We start from the raw sequence: 22,027 nt of genomic DNA on the forward strand, positions 1-22,027 counted from the left end.
TTGCCTGTTCAAACATTTTGAAAAAGCCATTGGGGTGCATGTACTTTTTCACACTGCCATATCTACCTATGAAGACTCCCTTGAGAGCTTTCAAGGACATTATTTATTTATTTATTTTTTAAACATCTAAAACCCATCACATCTAATTCAGTTTATTGCATTCCCAGTCAGATCATCTACTCTTGGGACTTCCCTTTGATCTATCTGGTTATTAAATAATAATTACTAAATCATTAAGTAAAAGAATCACTTTTTGAAGCATTCATTGACTCGCGTATTTACAGTTTTTATTGAGTTACCCTTGTCCGATTCAGGGCTGGCCTTATTGCTAAGTTACAGTTGAGGTCATTTTATTTAATTAGACGCATTCCCAGAGGGCCACATGGAGACAGAATTATTGGCGTTATTACGAACTGCGAGCGCCTTATTAGCTGCATCATATTAAAAACGAAATTACATTAATCCAACATGTTCAATGGAAATGTCTCTTCGGTTTATGTACCGTTTAAATAATCCTTTGTCCCAATCATGGAGGCAATCCCTGCGTTAGTGGATGAGAACCAGGAGTCCATCAGGACTGCATGATATTTATGAATCTTAAAAAATTCATTTTGTCCATTCCTTTGAGACAAGTGTATCTCCACTTAAAAGACTTTTACAGGCAATATATATATAAATATATATATATATATATATATTGTGATAGATTAAGGTCTCCGTGACCCCTTGAACCCTCAGACTAGACGTCAGACACCAGGTAAAAGTCCAAATATAATATTTATTATTATAAATAAGTGCACAAAGCACCCTCCTCTCCACAATACTCAATAATAAATCACAATAATCAATAAACAATAACCAATCCTCCACTCCCAGACACGTTGCCACCCTTCCACCCTGCTCAGCTCAACGTCTGGGATTTCCCATCATCCTTTTATACACCCTGACCCGGAGGTGTTCCTGTCCAATCCGTCCACAGTTCCTTATCCCTTCTGGGTCAGGGTAAACAGTCCTTTTCTTCAACCTGGGAGCACATTGTATCTTCCTGTCACGTGACCATGACGTACTCCCGGGTTATAGGGCACATAAGAGCCTCCGAGTCCTCCTACAGCGACTCCTGGTGGCCCCCAAGGTATCCAGCAGGGCTGCGTATAAAAACTACATAGTCCATGAGGCCCTGCTGGAACTCGGGGGACGTTCATGCTGTTGGGAGAGCTCCTCCTGGCGGCCTGGGGGGGAGAACCAGAATCGAAAGCCGGCAGTCCACCACAATATATATAATGTAACCAGTAGGTGGTGTCACCGAGCCACAAACTCCAGACCAAATAATGTCCAACACCGTCATGAGTTCAAATAATTGATTTTTTTAATCCACCAAACACCAATCCAATAAAGTACGGCCGATAATCATACAAAACAATGACTCTTTGTTTGGGTGGTGCCCGCTGAATCCCAATTCGGGGGCAGCGGGCCCCTTTTATGTTAGACTCAGAATGGCTTGTGGTGATCTGGCATGACTTGTAGAGAGTACTTCTGGGTTGTTTGACGACCAGGGTAGGCCCCTCCTGACAGCCCCCCCAGGGAATGTCAACAGGGCGGCACTTCCAGACCCCTGTGGGTGTCCAAGCTGGGACGTCTCCAATGGATCACTGCTACCCTAATGTATGGGAGAACGGAACTGCTCCTGGCCTCTGGCTTCTGCTCATGCATCCCCTGGTACCTTCCATGTTGTCCCGAAGTCATGGCGTCATTCTGATGGGGTGCCCATCTGTCCTCGGTGACGCTCGCAACAGCTCAACTTTGCAATTATGACAACTCACCTTTTATTGTGGTTCATCCTTCTGCTAAAAAGCTGCAAAATACAATTGATTTTTCTGTTCCTGTTTCATCCAGACATACCATAAGTGGAGCTATTTAATAACAACTAATGCACCAGAACAAGCAGCCGGCATTGCTATTAACCATTGCTCTCGTGCTTCTTTAGCTCCATATTTCTTCACATGGTACTGTGGTAGATAGCCATGCTGTCACATGGACCTTGCATCCTAGGATTCGATTCCTGGACCCACTTGATGATTGTGTGGATTCTGTATGATCTTCTCCATGTTTGTGTGGCATTTTGTGGTATCCTGGATTTTCTCCTACGTCCTAAACGTAGGGTTTAGGTTATTTGGGAATGACCCCATTCCAAACAGTTTCCTCAGGATGCATCAGGGCCCCAGGGGGATGTGGTAGGCACAGTCCTTCTGACATCGGGACCGTCCTCCATTTCCTTGCTTGAGTTTTTATTGCTAAAATTAGCTTCTGGTGTCTGGAAAGATGCTGTGTTTTTTGTAGGCCATATCTTGATATGGATTGCAGGAAGGCCCTCAGAGTTAATTGGCTCCAGGCCTTGTGTGCTTGAGAGACGGTGTGAAAAAGGCACACCTTGACACAAGAAAAAAGGTTTGGAGCAGCCACCCGTATACTTGAATAAGGCTGTACAAATGTGTACAGCTTGAGTCCAAAACAGACCTGAGTTTACAATCGGACGTCGTCTAGCTTTTAAGGCAGGTTGACGGAAGTAATGTCATTGGGGCCCGGGGCCGGAAGTGATGTCATCAACCCATGAACCGGACGTGATGTCATTGGGACCTAGAACCAGAAGTGACGTCATCAGGGTCCCAGAACTGGAAGTGACGTCATCAGGGTCAGAACAGGAAGTGACGTCATCTGGGTCGGAAACAAGAAGTGATGTTGTCTTGTCCAGGCAAAAATTTCCCATATTTGGTCTGCAAGAATAAAAGAGGAAGGATTACTGTACCCCACCACCCCCTGGCTTGGCATGGAATTACCTTCTTTTGGTCCTTTGAGCTGCCTCCTATGTGCCCGGGGGAGACCATGAAAATGGGTTTTGAGGACTGTCGTATTTCAGGCTTTTCTTAGGCCCTGCAGGCCTTGTGATTGGCTTAGATCTTTCAGACGCAGTAAAAGATATCAGAGCACTAACTTGGAGAATCTGAGTCCATTGTGTGACATCGCTGAGGTCTCCCCTGGAGGTCAAGAGGAGACCCTTGTGGGTATTTTTTTCCTCGAGAAAAGCACGAGACAAAAGAAAATGTCTCTATTTTTATTTATTTCGGATCTCGCTGCTGTCTAGGAGAACCCAACAAGATATTCAGATCCAGGGACGTGTGGTCAGGGGAGGCAGGTGAGGCAGAGCGTCACCTGTCATCATGAAAAGTACAAAAAATAATAATAATGATAACATAAAATAAATGTCTCCACTGCGCTGTGCTATAAATTTGTTTTCTGTAGGATTCCAATAATTGTAATCATTTTTATAGTCAAAATCGCTGAATTTGCGCATTTCCTTTTTAAACACAGGGGAGAAACGTGAGGTGCGGCAACGACGAGCCTCACCTCACCTCGGACTGGGCTGTCCCTCACACACGGGGTTAATGCATGCAGTTGGCGCCTGCCTGTTGCTGTCTCTCTGTATGTCGCCAATATAATGTGTGCAGACACGTTTATTAAACACCCTGACTTTCTAATATCTTTAATGAATGTGTGTGACATACTCAGTCTAATCGGACACAAAACCGCAATGAAAAGGCACAAGGTGAGTGAGGCAGACAGTACCGTGCCGTCCTGAATGGAGGCGCATGTGAGCCTAACAGGCGCTCATTGCTGCTGTTCTTCTACGCAGAGGCGCCACTAAGTCAGCGATATCAGAAAGTCAAGTGCACTGCAGCGGTCCGTTTATTTTTATTTTTTGTTACCACCGACTGCCAAAATGGAAGATTAAGACAAACCTAAAGGAAAATAAGGAGGACTTTTACAAGAAAGTGACGGAGATTTTTGTGAAGGATAGGCGCATGGACTTCATTTACAATTTAAGGTAAGACCATAAACGGTTTTCAATTTTATAAAAAATGGGATCAGACTAAGAATTAAAAGCAATCCAATATTTAAAGACTAAATTTTGACCTTAAATAAAATATTCTTTGTTTTTTTCTTGTTATCCTTTTGTTGAACAGTCTGTATTAAAAATGATTAAAGCATCAGAATTAAAAGCTTTTAAAAACAACTAAATATTTCAATTAAGATCAAATTGAAATCCGTCTTTTTGTACACCTCTCTATACTTACCTTCTGTATTGATTTGGTTTGATTTGCAACGGCAAATTTAGAACACACGGAGGGTGAGGAGCAAATGCGCTCTCCCCGCTCTCTCCTGCCGGTATAAATGTAACGCTCTTTCTTAGCCAAATATGAACCTTATACCTGTGTGTGTGTGTAAAGCAGGGGTCTCCAACCTTTTTATCCCCCTGAGAGCTACTGTTACAAAATGAAAATGGCCGAGAGCTCCTCCTGTTTTCTAACGTTTATTCTCATAGCTTATTTCTACGCAAACAAACTGAAGACGCTTGTTTTGCCTGAACATTTACAAAATGTCGGTTGTCCACAACTGACATTTTAAATTAAAACATCACACAAAATATTGAGTTCACCTGCAAGTGCATTTTGTATGTCTGTATGCATTTTCTAGTGTATCTCACACCATTGAATTAAAAAATGAATGCTGTCAAAACAAAACAATACAATTCCAAATACACAGATATGACGTCTTCATTTGTCACATGTCACCGTGTCACTTTATTCACAGGTCCAGTGTCATGTGTGATGTGTTGTTTAGTTAGTCAGATGACTGGCACTGAGGTGTGTGGTGGTGTGGAGCCCCTTAGGGTCACTCTTATGGAGTCACTTCAATGTTCGTCTGTCACTCATGTTCTGAACTTTGAGTTCATGACATTCATGTCAGACTCACAGAGGTATGGAGACCCAAACAAAGCAGACATTTTCAGAGCTGCTTGGTGAAGATTCTTATAGTTATCTGGCTCTACTAAGCTCAGGCCCGGTCTTAGGTATTATGGGGCCCTAGGCGAAAGGGGGGTCCAGGGGCCCCCTGAGGGGGGCGGAGCCCCCCTGGAAGCTCTGTGAAATGCGTGAAAATTAGACCAAGGAGACGATCCGGGGCCCCCCGGACGCCGGGGCCCTAGGCGGTCGCCTACTTCGCCTATGCCTAAGGCCGGGCCTGATTGGGACAAATAATGCTGTAGTATATTTAAGTATATATGACAATTGCTCACTCGGACAATTTGTTTTGGGGGCCCCCAAGAAAGCTATAGCTTGTGTAGCTTATACGTAAATCCTGCACTGACTAAGTTCCAGAAATGCTGAGAATGCTGTTGAGACTTTAACTGCACATTATTTTGAAGGTTTACTAATATATCCATCCATCCATCCATTTTCCAACCCGCTGAATCCGAACACAGGGTCACAGGGGTCTGCTGGAGCCAATCCCAGCCAACACAGGACACAAGGCAGGAACCAATCCCGGGCAAGGTACCAACCCACTGCAGGACATTTACTAATATATAATATATAAAATCCAATGTCTCTCTGTCTTTCTGTCCGCTTTTCACGAGAGAACTACTTCACGGATCTAGATCGGGTTTTTTTCTATAATTTGCTGGAACATTCTCTCATTTCGCTATGTATCATAGTTCACTTGCGGTGCCGATTTATCCGAGATCCACTCAGCAGGCCAAGAAGAGGGGGGCGGGGCCTTCCTCACTCACTCGTCAGTTTCGGGGCGTGTACATTAATGGCTAGCGAATGAGAGAACAATTGAATTCAACTTTGTTTGATATTTAAAATAAAGTGTTACTTAGGTCTTGATGAGTTTGAGCCTGGATATTCTCTTAAGTCTCTGCCACATTGAAAAGATAGATTGCAATTCAGATTGTGGATCGTGATTTTGTGTTAAAAGGATTTCTTTTAGAAAGATCGCCCACCCCTAATTTGACTAATCAAGTTTTAACATTTACATAGGATTCATTAACCCTTTGGCGAGCTACCGGTAGCTCACGAGCGACGTGTTGGAGACCCGTGGTGTAAAGAAATGCTGATGAGATATGAAACATAACCAGTAGTCAAAGTGCAGGCTGCCAGTTGATTAGTGAATAAGCTCCTCTTTGGGGTTCATATATTTGTAAATCTCACTCTGAAGGAGTCACCAGCCATGAACCTCACCGCACGGCACTGTTCACATCACTTTTTTTTCATTTTGCGTTCCTATGGGAATTAAAACGAGAAATTCGCCGAAAAGAAGAACTTCCACCTAATGCCGCGGTCCTTTAAGTCGATTGTTTGCTTTCCGACATACAGTATGTTGCTTTTTCAAGTTTGTTCCTTCTTCTTTCTTTTGACAGGATGGCCAAGAACTCGCAGTTGAGTTTTGCCAGCGCCTCGGATGAAAACTACACTTTCTGCTGGAGGGTGTTTTGTGCCTGGGATTACCTGATTGGCAACCCCGAGGCTGCCGAGAGTAAAGCGGCTGCCATCGTCAACAATATCAGGGTGAGCGGCCTTTATCATTAACAAGCGAACTTCCACCCTTGGATTTAATTTTTCTGCCATCATGAAGTGTTAATTCAGCAGCAGTCTGCCAGCCACTGCTGCGTACTTTCCACTCACTGTCACTGATTTCCCCAGAGAGATGGCTATTAATTAATGCTAATCTAAATCCTTGAGCAGGTTTACCGATAAAATGGTATCTGATCCACCGGACCCTTGAATCTGCCAATACTCACATGATATAATGGACTCATCCACCCACGCCGAGTACAACTAAATCCTATTAGACAGCCATATCTTCTAATTCAATCCTCTTGCATTAGCCGTTTACTCAAAGGATTTTATTTCTTCAGTCGACACAGATATATTTTTTCTGAACAGCATGAGAGGTGCTTTTATTTTATTGTTTTATATCATTGAAGTAGAAAACAATCATTTTCAAATAAATATAATGTTACATTCTCAAACCTGCTGAATTTGTTTAATCAGATTCAGAGATACAGGAGCCAAAGCTCTCCAGGGTAAAAGGTGATGTTACATTACGCATTCAGCCAGCCAGTTTCATAACCTGCATCTCCAGGGGAGGGTAACTGGAGCCTAACCCAGCAGTCATTGGGCGCGAGGCCGGGACAACACCATGGCTAGAGTACAGTACCATCCCATCACAGGGTGTTAGGGAAAATGCTATGGAAATAAAAAGTAGTCACAAATTAATGAAAACAAACCAAGAAATTGAGATGGGAGTCCTTTAGTATGTCAACCCTGATGGCCCCTGCCTTGTGCAGCTCACTGCATCACGACGAGACTGGCAGAAACGACAAAGGGGTCTTCAGTAAATCAGGTTCATTTACCAAGCACAGTCAGGAAGCATCTCTGGTTACACCGTTCAATATACAGACACTTGGTATATTCTTACAACACACCTATATCTGAATATTATCCCAAAATATTTAATATACTAGAAATCGTTGGTGCGCTCACACTCCACTAAAGAGTAGCTTCTTATTTAAACTGTGAATTTTCAAAAATGTATTCAATCTTGGTTATCTCTTTGGTCCTGTGGTAACTTGTTCAGGACACAACAGATACCGAAAATCATAGTTACACCTCAAAGACACACGCAGAAATTCACACAGAAATAAGAAAACACACAAGATTGTACTTTTGTTTTTTTCTACTACACACACACACACCCGCACACACACACATACACACACACACACACACCAGAGCCATATGCTTTAGCAATGACAACTCACCTGACCTGCATGTCTTTGGACTGTGCAAGGAAACCCACATGAACACAGGAAGAACCCAGCAAGCAAACCCTGCTCTCCTTTAGGTAAGGCAGCAGTGCTACAATGCCATCTTATATCCTCTTTAATAAAACCCCTGTGTGCGTCCAGTGTCCATGTGTGTGTGTCTTCTGGTGAAGTGTGCATGCGCGGGGCACAGTACGCTGCTTCAAAGGCCGCCTGACGCATCACACAAGACAGAGAGGGCGGGACCTATAAAATGTCACGCGGCAGATCCAACCGGATTTCGGTAAATGAGGTAAGACCTAAAACAGAAAACACGAAAAAGCCAATCGGGTACTGAGACGCGGAGACCAGCTTTCCCCATTGTTGTGCAAGTGTTCACTCTGAGGATGTCAGATTTGCGATTAAGAAGTTTGGCCTGGTAAAGTGTAAAGTAAAAGTAGATTTATTTTCGCACACATTACATCAGTTGCTGGGGAGAATCTGCTGATTGCCCACCGTTGTGACAGAAAATTAAACGCATATTACGGACAGCAGAGCCAGTATTACTGTCAGAGAAAATTACAGGCATTTTACGGAAAAAATTTAATGAGGTAAAAGGTCCCTTGTCATTTAATATAGACTGTTCCTACTAATGTTTATGGACTACTGTTCTAGCGCCCGTTATTGTAACTGGCTTAATGTCTATTATATTATATTATATTATATTATATTATATTATATTATATTATATTATATTATATTATATGTGTTATTATGTTTACTTGCTAAAATGAGGAGTACGGATTCTGTTGTCTTGAGTATTGAGTCTGCCAGGAGCGGTCAGGTTCTATCTATCTATCTATCTATCTATCTATCTATCTATCTATCTATCTATCTATCTATCTATCTATCTATCTATCTATCTATCTATCTATCTATCTATCTATCTATCTATCTATCTATCTATCTATCGACAGTTTAATCTTGCCTACTACACTATCTATCTATCTATCTATCTATCTATCTATCTATCTATCTATCTATCTATCTATCTATCTATCTATCTATCTATCTATCTATCTATCTATCTATCTATCTATCTATCTATCTATCTATCTATCTATTACAGGACACATAAATGATCACATTTTGTTTTATTTTGTGTGCTGCTGTATAAATCCAGTGAGGATTACTGGGTCTCTCTTGAACCATCACTCCATGTAGAACAAATGCCAAGAAAAAACAAAGCCCTGCAAAACAGCATTTTATTAACAACTAAAAACTCAAGGAAGAAGAGTGGACGATGAAATTAGAAACGACGAGATCTAAACCCCGGCGGCCCATTTCTCATGCTCTTTCTCTCTCTTTTTTTTGGTTCTGTATAACTGAATGTGTCATGTTGTTGGTTGCTGTTATTTAATAAGTTTTGTTTTTTCTCTTTTCTATCATAGGAAGCCATCGTAGAAGAGCAAGAAAAAAAGAAAGACAAAAGTCTGTAGGTTTTATCCTTAAGCTGTATCATGTTTTTTATTATCATGCTTTATTTTATTATTTTATTGTTACTCTTTTCTACAACATGGAAAAAAGTGGGTCAAAAGGGTTGAGAAACACGTGTCCAGAGTGTTCTTACCATTTTGTACATTCACAGTTTCTGGTCTATTAACAAAAAGGGGAGGAGAAACTGTTAGAAATTTGGCCACAATAACTTTAACAGTTAATATTTCTTTTTTAAATTTAATACATTAAGAAATAAACATAAAAAAATCCAAACTTCAACTTCAGTTGGATCATGAATGCCAATGCAGTCACTCATTCAAATTCCGGATATTTCCTTCCTTTTCCAGAGCAGTGATGATAAGCTTGCGGATTCTTGCAAACATTCTGGTGCTCCTCTCTCTTGCTGGAAGTATTTATATCATCTACTTTGTTGTTGAGCGATCCCAGGACCTTGAGAAAGTAAAGCTGGAATTATCTTTGTGGGAAAAAAATGAGGTGAGGAACTTTAAACTATCCCTTTATCCCATTACCAAAACTGCAAAATCAAATGCGGACTGCACAGTGGGCCGTAAGGAGGCCATTGTTTGCATCCCGGGACCGTTGCAGTGACCGCGTAATTTTCAAATTGCCTTTACTTTTGGATTTACCCTCATGTTTCAGATGTGACATTACATGTTCACTTTTTTTATCCCAAGTCTGGCTTCATACGTTCAATTCCAAATTTTATATATTCAGAACTCACTAGCTCTATTCATATTGAATTTCACTTTATACCTTAGGAATTTGATTTTCTTTATTCAGAATTTGGATATTTAAGATTTGACTTTATCTATTCAGACTTTGACTCCATATACCTGAATATCAATTTGGTCCTCAGTTATGTAGATACGTGCATTGTGACCACCAGGGAGCACTGCAGCTCCCCAAACTCCCGACACAGAAGTTCGGACACAAATTCCCCTTGAACGAAATTGTGTTTTTTGTGTGAAACTCTTACAGGTAAGTGTTTGTCATACCACTCTCTGCAACACTGTTGTCTCTCCTCTGCTCCTCCAGCAAGTTTTGTCTTCTTCCTCCCAACTCTGCGCGGATGAAGGAGGTTAATCCTTTTATATAAAACCCGGGAACACTTCTGGTGTCCCAAAACTGTGGCTCTGTAATACTTCTGAACACGTCTGGAGCCCGGTGAAGTAGGGTTCGTAAATCACCTCAGTGCCCCCTGGCAGCATCCACGGGACCCGAAAGAGCTGCCCACAAGAACTGTAGTCCCTGATATCTCCTGTGGGACTCCATAGCGGTACTGGAGTCCAGGAGGGGTGCCACCTAAGGTACTGGAGGAGACAATGTCCTGAATAAATTGTCTTGACTGTTCCTCTTTGCTATCGGCATCCCCGCCACGTAAGGGTCCCAGTTCTGCTCCAGCCGGGATGCCAGTCTCAGCATGCCATCATAGCACATATTTTTACAAGAAACAAGAATAAACTACGAGGCAAGAGGTTGGTTACAATGGCCTGTGCCTGCTGCTCTCGTGCTCATCATTGAGGTGTCCAACATGAAATCTGAGGGGTGCCTTCTAATGTCGACTCTTTCCCTGCTCTGTTAGGTCAGCGTGGTGGTGTCACTGATTACAATGATCGCACCGTCTGCCTTTGAGCTCATTGCACAGCTGGAGATGTACCATCCAAGAACGACTCTGCGTTTCCAGCTGGCAAGGTAAGGTGCACCATCCTTAAGAATTTACCAGTCAACCAGTTGTGTGTCTTGTGGATGTGGGAGAAAACCAGAATCCTGGTAATAAGGCATAAAGGTTGGAAACTGGGAAGTCTTCAGGAGAATGGTTCTGTTGTGCTGATGTGCAATGAGACCCTTATCAGTACCATCTTTAATTTGGCAGTTCAAGTTCCTCAAAGCAGATGCAATCTCAACCTTCACCACAACTAACCAAATGAGCTTCTTCGTTTGTCAATCCTCTTATGTTCTTAAGTCAATCAGATGGGGGCAAATACTTTTTCACAACACTTTTGCTTTCCTACTTTAACTCCTATGGAAATATTTCACCTCTGAAACTGATCTTCAGATGAAATTCCCACGATCTGCATTTTGTTTCAAATTTTTACAGACCCTTTCATTGACCTCCACAGTACAAATAATGACAATTATCGTTTAAGGGGTTTCAGAGGTCAAGGATTTTAATGCTCAGATTTTTTTTGACGATATTTTTGAATTATGTCTGATGACTCTGTTGAATTTTAACAGGGTCCTCGTCCTTTACTTGGGAAATCTTTACAGCTTGATCATCGCCCTGCTGGATAAAGTGAACACAATGAGTTTAGCCGTAAGTACCTCCTGTTTGCTCTGCTGCAGTTGGAGTTTTCAGTGATCACCAAGTCCTTTACGTGAGGGAATCGGAGCCAAGATTGACTTCACCAAGTGCACGTGTTTAAATGAAGGGCACCCCTTGAATTATCGTCGGATGTTTAGTGCCTAACTTCGGACTTGGTGGGTCTCTTCTTTCATTTTTATTTAAACCTTTGAAGAATTCATGAGTTCTCCATCTTGGGTGTTATCTATAAGGGTATCACTGCCCCGAGCCACCTTGTTGTATCACATCTAGGGGTTTCTTCCCTTGGCTTGCATTTATTTTCCATTTTGGTACTGTTTTTGTGAATATTCAATTATTATTTCTCATGTTTTTATATTGTCCCTGTTATGCGTGTTTATTATTTGTTAATTATGTAGTGTCTCTTTAACTCTTTTAGGGCTAATTTTTTTTTTTGTTTCTTATCTTAACAGGGATGAATATTTTTCCAAAAACTAACATTTTTTAAAAAAGAACACAAAGCAATTGTTTAACATATCAAATCAACAAAAAATATTTACTTTTGACAAATGTTACTGTCTTGCATGTTGTATGAGCCTGCATACTCTATGATTTCACATACATATCACATACATTTTACACAGCAAAGTCTGATCTCGCTCAAAGCAGCCAATTTCAGTCATTGCCACATTGCACTCCTTACAATATGTGTTGCTTTGGTGCCTACTTTTCAATTGTCTGTTGCTGCACTTTCTCACATATATTGTTAGTGTGTACTGTTGAGAGACAAGTCACCCATTTGCCATTGTGCCATGCCTCTGCCCACAATGAAAACCGGATTGTCACCTCTTTTCATCTTCTGAAACTTTATGAACTTTATGTATGGCATTATAGCCTGGCTTACCCCATGGGATTTGCTTCTGTTTATTACAGAAGTGAATAAAACCTTGCAGCAGCATGTACCTATCTCCACGCTGAATAACCTGTCCAAAGCCACCAGGGGACAAAGCACGTTTGGACCAATGCTCCCTGAAGTTATATCACCAGTTCTGTCCCATTTCTATTTGTAATGCCACAGCACAATTCATATCATCTTTTGTTGTGGGTTTCCACTTTGAAAAACGAGAATGCGATGCAACCGCAGCCCGCGATTCAAAAAATTTCTCTGCCTACCTGTTTGTCTCGTCTGACAGTAGCTGAAAAGCAGCATCAGGAGAGAGCAGCCTGAAGTAGTTCAACAGCTGGTGATCTGTCGTGTCCAGCAGCAAGCCGTACCTTCTTGTGAAGTCAGGTAGCCAGATCGGCTCCCATGGATCAATTTCTGGGTATTCCTCCCATGCGAACCTTGCCGTAGGTGTACCGGCAGCGCAAATGCGCTCAGCTGCCAGCCGACCGGCTGGTCTCCGATCGGCTGATGCCATCTCCTCAATCTCTTCCTCAATCTCCTGATCACTGTCTATGAGATCCGACTCTGAAAAATCAGAGTCCGACTCCGCGATAATGCGCAAAATGTCATCTGCCGAGTATTTTCTTTTCTCAACTCGCTTCGCTCCCTCGTGAGATGTTGATGCCATGTTGTCTTTGTTTACATTTTGCAACTCACGCACACACAAGGATCATTTGCTGAGTCAACGAGTCTAGCATTCCTCCAAGCACAGAGGGAATGCCTGTGACATGACAATGAGTTTTGTCGCCATTAACAGCTGATTGTCGCCCTCTATCCCTGGATGTCGACTTTTGTCGACATCCGCCTTCAACGCTTCCTGTCGACAAAAGTCGACATCCGCCCTAAAAGAGTTAAAGTGATGTCCTTTGCTTGTGGTTTGTGGGTGGAACCCCAGGAGGTGGGGCCACCACAGCATCTCTGCTGCTGGCTGTTGATGCCAGTCAGAAAGAGACCCCAAGCAGTAGGTCATTGAGTTTGTAGGAGTTGTTTCTTTTTTGTATTTTATTTTCAAAAACCAGAACATTACAACAGCATCCCACTAATCAAACCTATAATAAAAACAGACCAGATGCAACCATTTACATTGACTTAAAGGATAAGTTTGGTATTTTTCAAGTCAAAGTTATTTGACTTAAAAGAAAACTGTCAAATGGTTTCCTCTCGAAAGACCAAATCACAGTAAGCTGTTTGTGCCGTGTGGTTGGTTTTGTTTTGATGTACTTCTGTATTTATGTGTGTGTGTGAATTCACACGAGCGAATACAAAACGTATCCTTATCTTGAGAAAAACAGTACCATGAATTTCGCAATAAAATTATTATTTCCAGATCCCTTTCATTGTCACAAACATGCGTAGGAAACTTAAATGGAGTGTGTTTTCTTTTATCGAAATTCGAAGAGAACGTATTCTGTAACTTTTTGGCTTTTATTATCCGATGCTACTCCATGTCCCATTTCCTCCATTGTAAAGCACCAGTACAAGCAAGATATGTTTAAAAATGTATAGAAAATGGAAAATGGGACACAATTTCACGTGGTGAATGCATAGATACCATGTTTGTTAAGAAATACTGTACCTTCAACTTAAAAAATAACAAATTTATCTTCTAATAATAATTAGTAATGATCTTTAACTTCCTATTGTTTTAATTTGTAGAATGGGACAATGAGTGCAGCCACTGTGATCGATGCCACCACTTTTCAGGCCACCATCGCTTTCCCAGTGGAGCAGAACCTGTCCACCATTGTTCCTGATATCCTGGATAAGAAGAATCAGACGCTCAGCCCTGGATTAGGACTGGAAGAAAACCAAACGAAATTAATGTCTGTTTTAACTGTCAACAAGACGGGTTTAAATGTGCAAAGACGAGAGCAGGACCAGTGCTGGGAGACGTATGTCGGGCAGGTGAAAACAAGCTGTTCAGTCTTATTGCTAGACATTATGTGCCATCATACAAATTAAAATGGGGTCATCACGAGAGATGGGTGGAGGTAATAATAATAATAATAATAATTCATTACATTTATATAGCGCTTTTCTCAGTACTCAAGGTGACAATAAAGATGGAAGGGTAGTGGATAGAATTCAGAGAGGCTGAGGGGGCAATGCAGGTTAAAATGGATGGTTGCCTAAAGACGTGTAGAGCTGTAAAAGATAGTGGGAGATAACCTTATGAAAGATGGAGGTGAGAATTACGATGGCTTCATTATAAAGAGTTCAGATAAAGCAGGGTGGTTGCATTAAGGCGGGTGGTCGTATAAATTAAAAAGGCTGGGAATTAAATAAAGTAGGGAGGTAATCGATCAGGATGTGGAAGGCTTTACAGTTTGTGCTTGAATTTTACAGATGGACTGCTCCATTGGCGCAACATTTTGACAGAATGAATGAGTTACCATTTTTGCCTTGCGCCGTCCCCACCATAACCTATCGTCTATGGGGTAGGAGCGAAAGCTTTAGATTCATCAAAAATTTTGACCTCCAGATTTTGACGGATCGTGACATTTTAGGGTCCCCTGATAATGAAAGCATCGATATCTCAATGATGGGTGTGTGCCTCTCTACAGTCTAGAGCTTAAACGGCTGGATGGAATAATACCACACTCAAAACTGAAGCCTGTTATGAGAGGACGATATGCTGATTTACTTTTTGAGCCAAATCGTGCGAGAGAAAGAGGCGCTCTAGAGGAACCCTCAAATACCATAATTCTGCAATTCATGATGAATTCTTCTCGTCGATTGCTATCGTAATGACTTATTTTATGATCAGAAAGATCTGCAACAGAGCGGTCAATAATTATTGAAATGTTAGAGAATAGTTCAGGTAACTTGGTTCCTAGGGTGCAAATCCTACTGACGCTCACGTCCCAGTTTTTAATTAGTCTATAGGGGTCTGTTTGGAGGGGTCCTGTAGTCAAATGATTTTCTGTTAAAACTAAAGCCAGAATTTAGAGTCAAAAAACAAAATAAGATGCAAAACCAAATTGTCTATATCAGTTTACGGTATTTATTCGTGATGCCCTAAGGTTGGCGGGACATCTTAAACTCGGGACATCGGTAGACGTAAGTCGAGGATGGACAGGGCAACGAGACACATAGCACAGCAAGGGTGGTGTGAAAGAGTTCTCTGCTTTTTATTCAAGCAAAGTATTTCAAAAAACAAAATGCAGATCTTTCAAAAAATAAATAAATAATAAAAAGCAGTGTTCAAGTAGAGGTTAAAATACTAACAAATAATCCAATGTTAAAAATGTCCAAAGTTAAAACACAGTCAGGATCTGTTACAGTGGTCTCAAACTCCGGTCCTGGAGGGCCCCAGTGGCTGCAGGTTTTCATTCTAACCTTTTTCTTAATTGGTGACCAGTTTTTGCTGCTAATTAACTCCTTTTTCTTTCATTTTAATCGACTTGTTTTTCAAAATTTCCTTTCCTTAAGTGAACCTAATCAAGAAGACCAAATAGAAATGAAATGTGAAGTGAGTGAGTCAACAGAAGACCAACTAAGTCAGGGCCTCAAACTCAAACCAATTTCACTCCAACCAGTTGCTTAATGAGGTGCCGAGTCTTGTCGTTAATTAAACCCATTCTTTAATTCCATGGCTTGTTGCTGCTCTCCTTGTGCAATGGTAAACATTTCTGAAATTGTTCATATTCTCTTTTCTAAGAGCACCGCTTAAAATGTTTTGATGACCTGAGAAGATCGACATTCCTCAGACCTTCATCTTTCATTATTTTCAGATACATGATGGTCACAGTTTGCTGCTCATGTTTTGGCTCATTTGGTATCTCATTATTGTTTGGCTGCTAATTAAGGAATAAGAAACAATGAAGGGGTCTCAGTCTTCAAGAGCGAGTCAATTTCAATGAATGCAAAAGAAGATCAATAGCAGCAAAAACAGGTCACTAATTAAGAAAAGGGTAAGAATGAAAACCTGCAGTCACTGCGGCCCCCCAGGACCGGAGTTTGAGACACTGATCTATTACGTAAAAACATATGGATCCCTCAAAATCCAACATCTCCCCCGTTCAGCACCAGCAAGCTCTGTGCTCACCCAGTCCTCACCACTATCCCTTGGCATTCAGCGGGTGACCCCTTGAGCCCTGCCTCCCTTCTCTTCTTGCCATTCAAGGGGAGTCGGTCGAGGCAGCTGGTCACTTCTAGTCCTTGAGCGCTTAGCTTGAGTGACCCTGTTCCTTGAGCGTTGTCCGCTCGCGCCACCTGGAGCAACTTCCCAACTGCTTGTCGCCTCTACCCACTGTATCTACTCTTCTTTCTTTCCTTTAACCTCCAACCCTTTTCTTTTTCGTCCTTCTGTCTCTCAATCTCTCGTCTTCCTATTCAGGCCTCCTTCTGTAACTCAGTGTGGCGCTGGTGCCCTGATTATGAACCCCAGAGTTCTAAAGAGGAAATCAGCTGAACCCTACGTGTCTGCACGTGAATACGGGCTCCGCCAATTCCCTCATTATCACCTCGGGGCTGCTTGCCCCAGCTTCCACGTTCATCTATACCCACCTGGAGCTGAAGGGCACTGTTTAATTAAAAAATTATTTATTATTAAAAATTATTATTATTAAAAAATCAAAAAACTCCTGCACTGCCATGGACCCTAAATGCATTTTACCACATCACTCATCATTGTATCCTCCTAAATTCAAAATGCTGGGCACACTCCAGTTCTCTGCATGTTTTTCCCCGATTGGTGTAACAGAACAACAAAATGTAAATTAGGTTCTTCTCCGCACCTCGACGTTATAAATCATTTGTGTTTGCACTTGCACCGCTCTGACGAGAATAATTGCAAAGGGAGGGCGCGTTCATATGCCGACAGCATTGACGTGAAAATGTATTATTATTTCCCTGTCATTTTTCACATGATGTCATAACAGGGGTTATCGATTGAACGCTTTATTGATATTTAGTTAATGAAGCAGCAACATTTCAGTCTCCAGTGAATCAAAGCTCTGACAGCCAGACCCCATTTAATGCCACATCTGACGCTGACATTTCAAGGCCTTCTTATAATAAAAAGGGAGAGTCATGGATGCATTTTTCATTTTTTAATTGAAAGAAATGTAATATTTTCATCCTTCTGAGGCTCTCTGTTAACGGTTTATAGCAGCAGACTCAATTCCATGTACTTATTTATCGCACTTAGTTGCATTTTCTTGTTTCTGAAATTAACAACAGTCAATGCCTAGTGGGACTTGTCATTTCTGGTTCTGTACGACAGAACATTCTTGATAATATTCGTTCTGTTTTTAGAAAAATACAAAAGTTTCTTCACAATAGACGGCCCATCTTGTGTTTGCGAAACATTGCTGGTTTATGACATAAATAAATTATGATAATAATATCTATCCACCTGTCTTACTAACTTGCTTATCCAGGGCAGCTGGAGCCTATGCCAGTAATCACAGCGCAAAAAGGAGGGGCAATCAGACCTTCGCAGGGCAATCAGACACCCGCACACACATGAGGGCAAATTAACCAGTGCCAATCAACCTAAAATGCAGGTCTGAGGAATAAAATGAGGACTGTTGGAGGGACCAATGCAGATATGGGAAGAGAAATTAAATACACAACCATTAACCCCAACATTAAAAGCACAGAAAGGTGACATGAATCACATTGATGATCTCATGCCAGTGACACCGGAATCAAGGGGTGGGGATGCCTTAGGCAGCAAGTGAACAGTCAGTTCTTGTAGGTGATGTGTTGGAAGTTTGAAAATGGGCAATCGTTGGATCTGTGCGACTTTTACTTGGGACATATTGTGATGGCTAGGTGACTGGGTCAGAGAATCTCCAAAATGGCAGGTCTTGTAGTAATTAGTACCTACCAAAAGTGGTCCAAGGAAGGATAAGCAGTGAACTGGAGAGAGGGTCATGGGTGCCCAGTGTTCATTGATGCTCATGAGGAGTGAAGGCTAGCCCGTCTGGTCTGATCACACAGAAGAGCTACTGGAACACAAAGCAATCGTTGGATCTGAACGACTTTTACACGGGACATATTGTGATGGCTAGGTGACTTGGTCAGAGCATCTCCAAAATGGCAGGTCTTGTAGTAATTAGTACCTGCCAAAAGTAGTCCAAGGAAGGATAAGCAGTGAACTGGAGAGAGGGTCATGGGCGCCCAGTGCCCATTGATGCCCATGAGGAGTGAAGGCTATCCCGTCTGGTCTGATCACATAGTAGAGCTACTGGAACACAAAGCAATCGTTGGATCTGAATGACTTTTACACAGAACATATTGTGATGGCTATGTGACTGAGTCAGACCATCTCCAAAATGGCAGATCTTGTAGTAATTAGTACCTACCAAAAGTGGTCCAAGGAAGGATAAGCAGTGAACTGGAGAGAGGGTCATGGGTGCCCAGTGCTCATGAGGAGTGAAGACTAGCCTGTCTGGTCTGATCACACAGAAGAGCTACTGGAACACAAGTTGCTGAACACACTTCATGCTGGCCAAGAGAGAAAGGTGTCAGAACACACAGTGCATCACAGCTTGCTATGGAGCTGCAGAACAGTCAGAAGTGCCCATGATGACCCCTGTCCACCACCGAAAGCGCCTACAATGGATACATGAGTGTCAGAACTGGACCATGGAGCAATGGAAGAAGGTGACCTGCTCTGATGAATCACATTTTCTATTAGATCCTGTCCTTGTTTACCTGGGGAAAAGATGGCTGCACTATGGGAAGAAGGTGAGCCGTTGGAAGAAGTGTGATGGTCTGGGTAATGTTCTGCTAAGAAATCTTGGGTCCTGGCATTCATGTGGATGGTATAATAGTAATAATAAAAATAATAATAAGTTTTATTTTTGTAGCACCTTTCATACACTCAAGGACACTTTACAATTCAATAAACACATTAACAAAACAATAGAAATCACATACAAGAAAATGAATACTACTCACTGAAAAGATGTGTTTTTAACAGGAGTTTGAAATGAATGATAGATTTTTCCTCATGAAGGCTGAGAGGAGGAGCACTTCAAATTTTAGGAGCCATCACACTGAAAGTTCTGCCACCCATAGTTACCAACCTGTATTTTAAGTTAGCGTCCGAAGATCTTAATGCACGGGCCAGACTGTAAGGAAGCAGCAGCTCAGACAAATAATGAGGGGCTAAACCATGAAGGGCTTTAAAGGTGATGAGAATAATTTTTATATTTGATTCTTGAAGAAACTGGTAACCAATGCAATGCAATTTATAGAGGACAGGAGTGATGTGAGCAGATTTTTCAGAGTGTGTAAGTCAACGAGCAGCAGAATTCTGAACATATTATGATCTATTGATATATTTAGTAATGTTACTATAACACGTACCCTCTACCTAAATATTGTTGCAGACCATGTAGACCCCTTCATGGCAACAGTATTCCCTGATGGGCAGTGGCTTCTTTCAGCAGGATAATGCGTCCTGCCACACTACAGAAAATGTTCAGGAATGGTTTGAGGAACAGGACCAGGAGTTCTAGGACTTGGTCTCCATATTCTCCAGATCTCAGTCCCATTGAGTACCTGTGGGAAGTGCTGGAAAAACAAGTCCGGTCCATGGAGGCCCAACCTTACAACTTAGAGGACTTAAAGGATCTGCTGCTAATGACTGGGTGACAGAGGACATCTTCAGTGGTCTTGTGGAGTCCAGAGCTGTTTTGATGGCATGAGGGGGGCCTACACAATATTAGGCAGATGATTTTAATGTTGGGGCTGATCGGCGTATGAATGGACATATATGGATGACTTGATTAATTTTGTCGACATCGTCAAGTGGGTTACTTACCTCTGCAGTGACATTCATGTCTCTGGTGACACTTCCTACGAAGTCAGTAGACAGACTCGGAAAGCATGGAAAAGTCATGAGGTCACTGGAAAGGGGAGTGTGGTGCTCCCGATATCTCTGCAAAAGGACGAAGGTCCAAGTCCTGGTGTTTCCTGTTTTGCTAAATGGATGCGAGACATGGACACCTAAGACAAAGACTGGACTCCTTCAGTAACTGTGTCTCTTCAGAGAATCCTTATGTACCGCTGGTTTGACTTTGTGTTGCTCATGGAGTCCCGAATGAGGCACATGATCTACATGGTGAGGGAGCGTCAGTTACGGCACTACGGCCATGTGGTGCAATTCCCCGAGAGTGATCCAGCTCACAGGACCATCATTGTTGAGGACCCAAGTAGCTGGACCAGGCCAAGGGGACACTCACATAACACCTGGCTGCGGTAGATAGTTGGTCATTTCCGGAGGGTGGGACACTGGACCGCGTGTCTACCTGGGGGGTTGGCAACTGGGATCCCAAGCTGTTTTGTTGTGTGGTGGGTGCAGCAACCTGCTGTATGCTCCCCTACCTGACCTGACGGGACCTACAGAATGGTAATTTCCAGATATGCTATATCTCCTGGAACATACCTCATTTTTTATGTAAAACTCATTTTATATATATATTTTATATTCTTCTTTTTATGGCAGGAAATGCTGAAGCTTTCCATCATAGACATGATTTTCACCGTGGCCAGCATCCTGCTCATCGATTTTTTCCGTGGACTTTTCGTTCGTTACCTGAGTGACTGCTGGTGCTGGGATCTTGAAAGCAAATTTGTAAGTATGTGTGGTTATACAAGTTAGTAGAAATTGTTCATCCAAAATTCAACATCTAACACTTGTTTTCTTAATTTGGGGAAACTCAGCAGGTATCAATGGAAGTGGTCTCATTATTTAGCACACTTTTTTTCTGTCTAAATTTGGTGCGTATCAAGCACACAGTATCATATGTTCTGTCATGGCTTACAAAACACTTCTATAGGTTTCAGCTCTGATCTTCTATTCGTAACTAAACCACAGTTCTGACCTCATCCCTTCTTAATATCACTTTAAGGAGCTGCACCTTCATGTTTGATTAATTAATAATAATTCATTACATTTATATAGCGCTTTTCTCAGTACTCAAAGCGCTATCCACACAGAGAGGAACCGGGAAGTGAACCCACAATCTTCCACAGTTTCCTTACTGCAAAGCAGCAGCACTACCACTGCGCCACCTGTGAGGACGCACAGGTTAGTTCAAACACCTTATTGCTGCAGGTTGTTCTTGACAATAATAATAATGCAGAAAATTCATCCATGAGGTAGTTTATTCTGTAACATAATGTTAGTTCAGTCTATGCTTATTGAGCGGTGCTTGCAGAGTTTCTTTCCTCTTCCATTATTTTCTGGATAGGTAACTTTTTGTGTGCGTGTGTTTCTCTATGTCCATTTTCTCTGGAGTCTTGAGTACCTTGTACGTGGGATCCGAGGTCATTCACAGACGAATAAAAGAGGAAAAGCTACAAGATATGCAAAATGAAGTAAACACTCCCAAGGAAAATTGAAACAGTTAAGCAATTCGTAGTTGAACGTTTCCCTGTTTTAAGATAGACAAGTTCGTAAATTTGCCAATGCTTTTCAGTGGCAGACTTTGAAATTTCTAAACTTTGTACAGTGTGATCTGTTTGAGATATCTCAATGAAAATTGAATTGTCTCAGCAAATTTTCTTGAACAATTAGTGAACCACATTTCAACAGAACGGGTCCACGGGAAGCCGAGTTTCAAGCGGGCAGACTGACAGACGTGACGATTGCAATAGACGC

The 22,027-nt window shown here is 41.9% G+C and overlaps 1 protein-coding gene across 1 annotated transcript in view; it reads left to right on the top strand.

Moving 5' to 3' along the window:
• Positions 1-22,027, top strand: part of LOC114667464 (transmembrane channel-like protein 3) — a 61,334-nt gene that overhangs the window by 20,934 nt on the left and 18,373 nt on the right. Inside the window, exons 8-14 of the mRNA XM_051920445.1 lie at positions 6,257-6,404; positions 9,094-9,137; positions 9,487-9,634; positions 10,743-10,852; positions 11,396-11,474; positions 14,062-14,310; positions 20,870-20,998. Coding sequence (XP_051776405.1) covers positions 6,257-6,404; positions 9,094-9,137; positions 9,487-9,634; positions 10,743-10,852; positions 11,396-11,474; positions 14,062-14,310; positions 20,870-20,998 — 907 coding nt within the window. The remainder of the gene's footprint in view (positions 1-6,256; positions 6,405-9,093; positions 9,138-9,486; positions 9,635-10,742; positions 10,853-11,395; positions 11,475-14,061; positions 14,311-20,869; positions 20,999-22,027) is intronic.

This window comes from Erpetoichthys calabaricus, chromosome 17 (genome assembly GCF_900747795.2).
Source record: "Erpetoichthys calabaricus chromosome 17, fErpCal1.3, whole genome shotgun sequence".
In the NCBI taxonomy this organism is placed as follows: domain Eukaryota; kingdom Metazoa; phylum Chordata; class Cladistia; order Polypteriformes; family Polypteridae; genus Erpetoichthys; species Erpetoichthys calabaricus.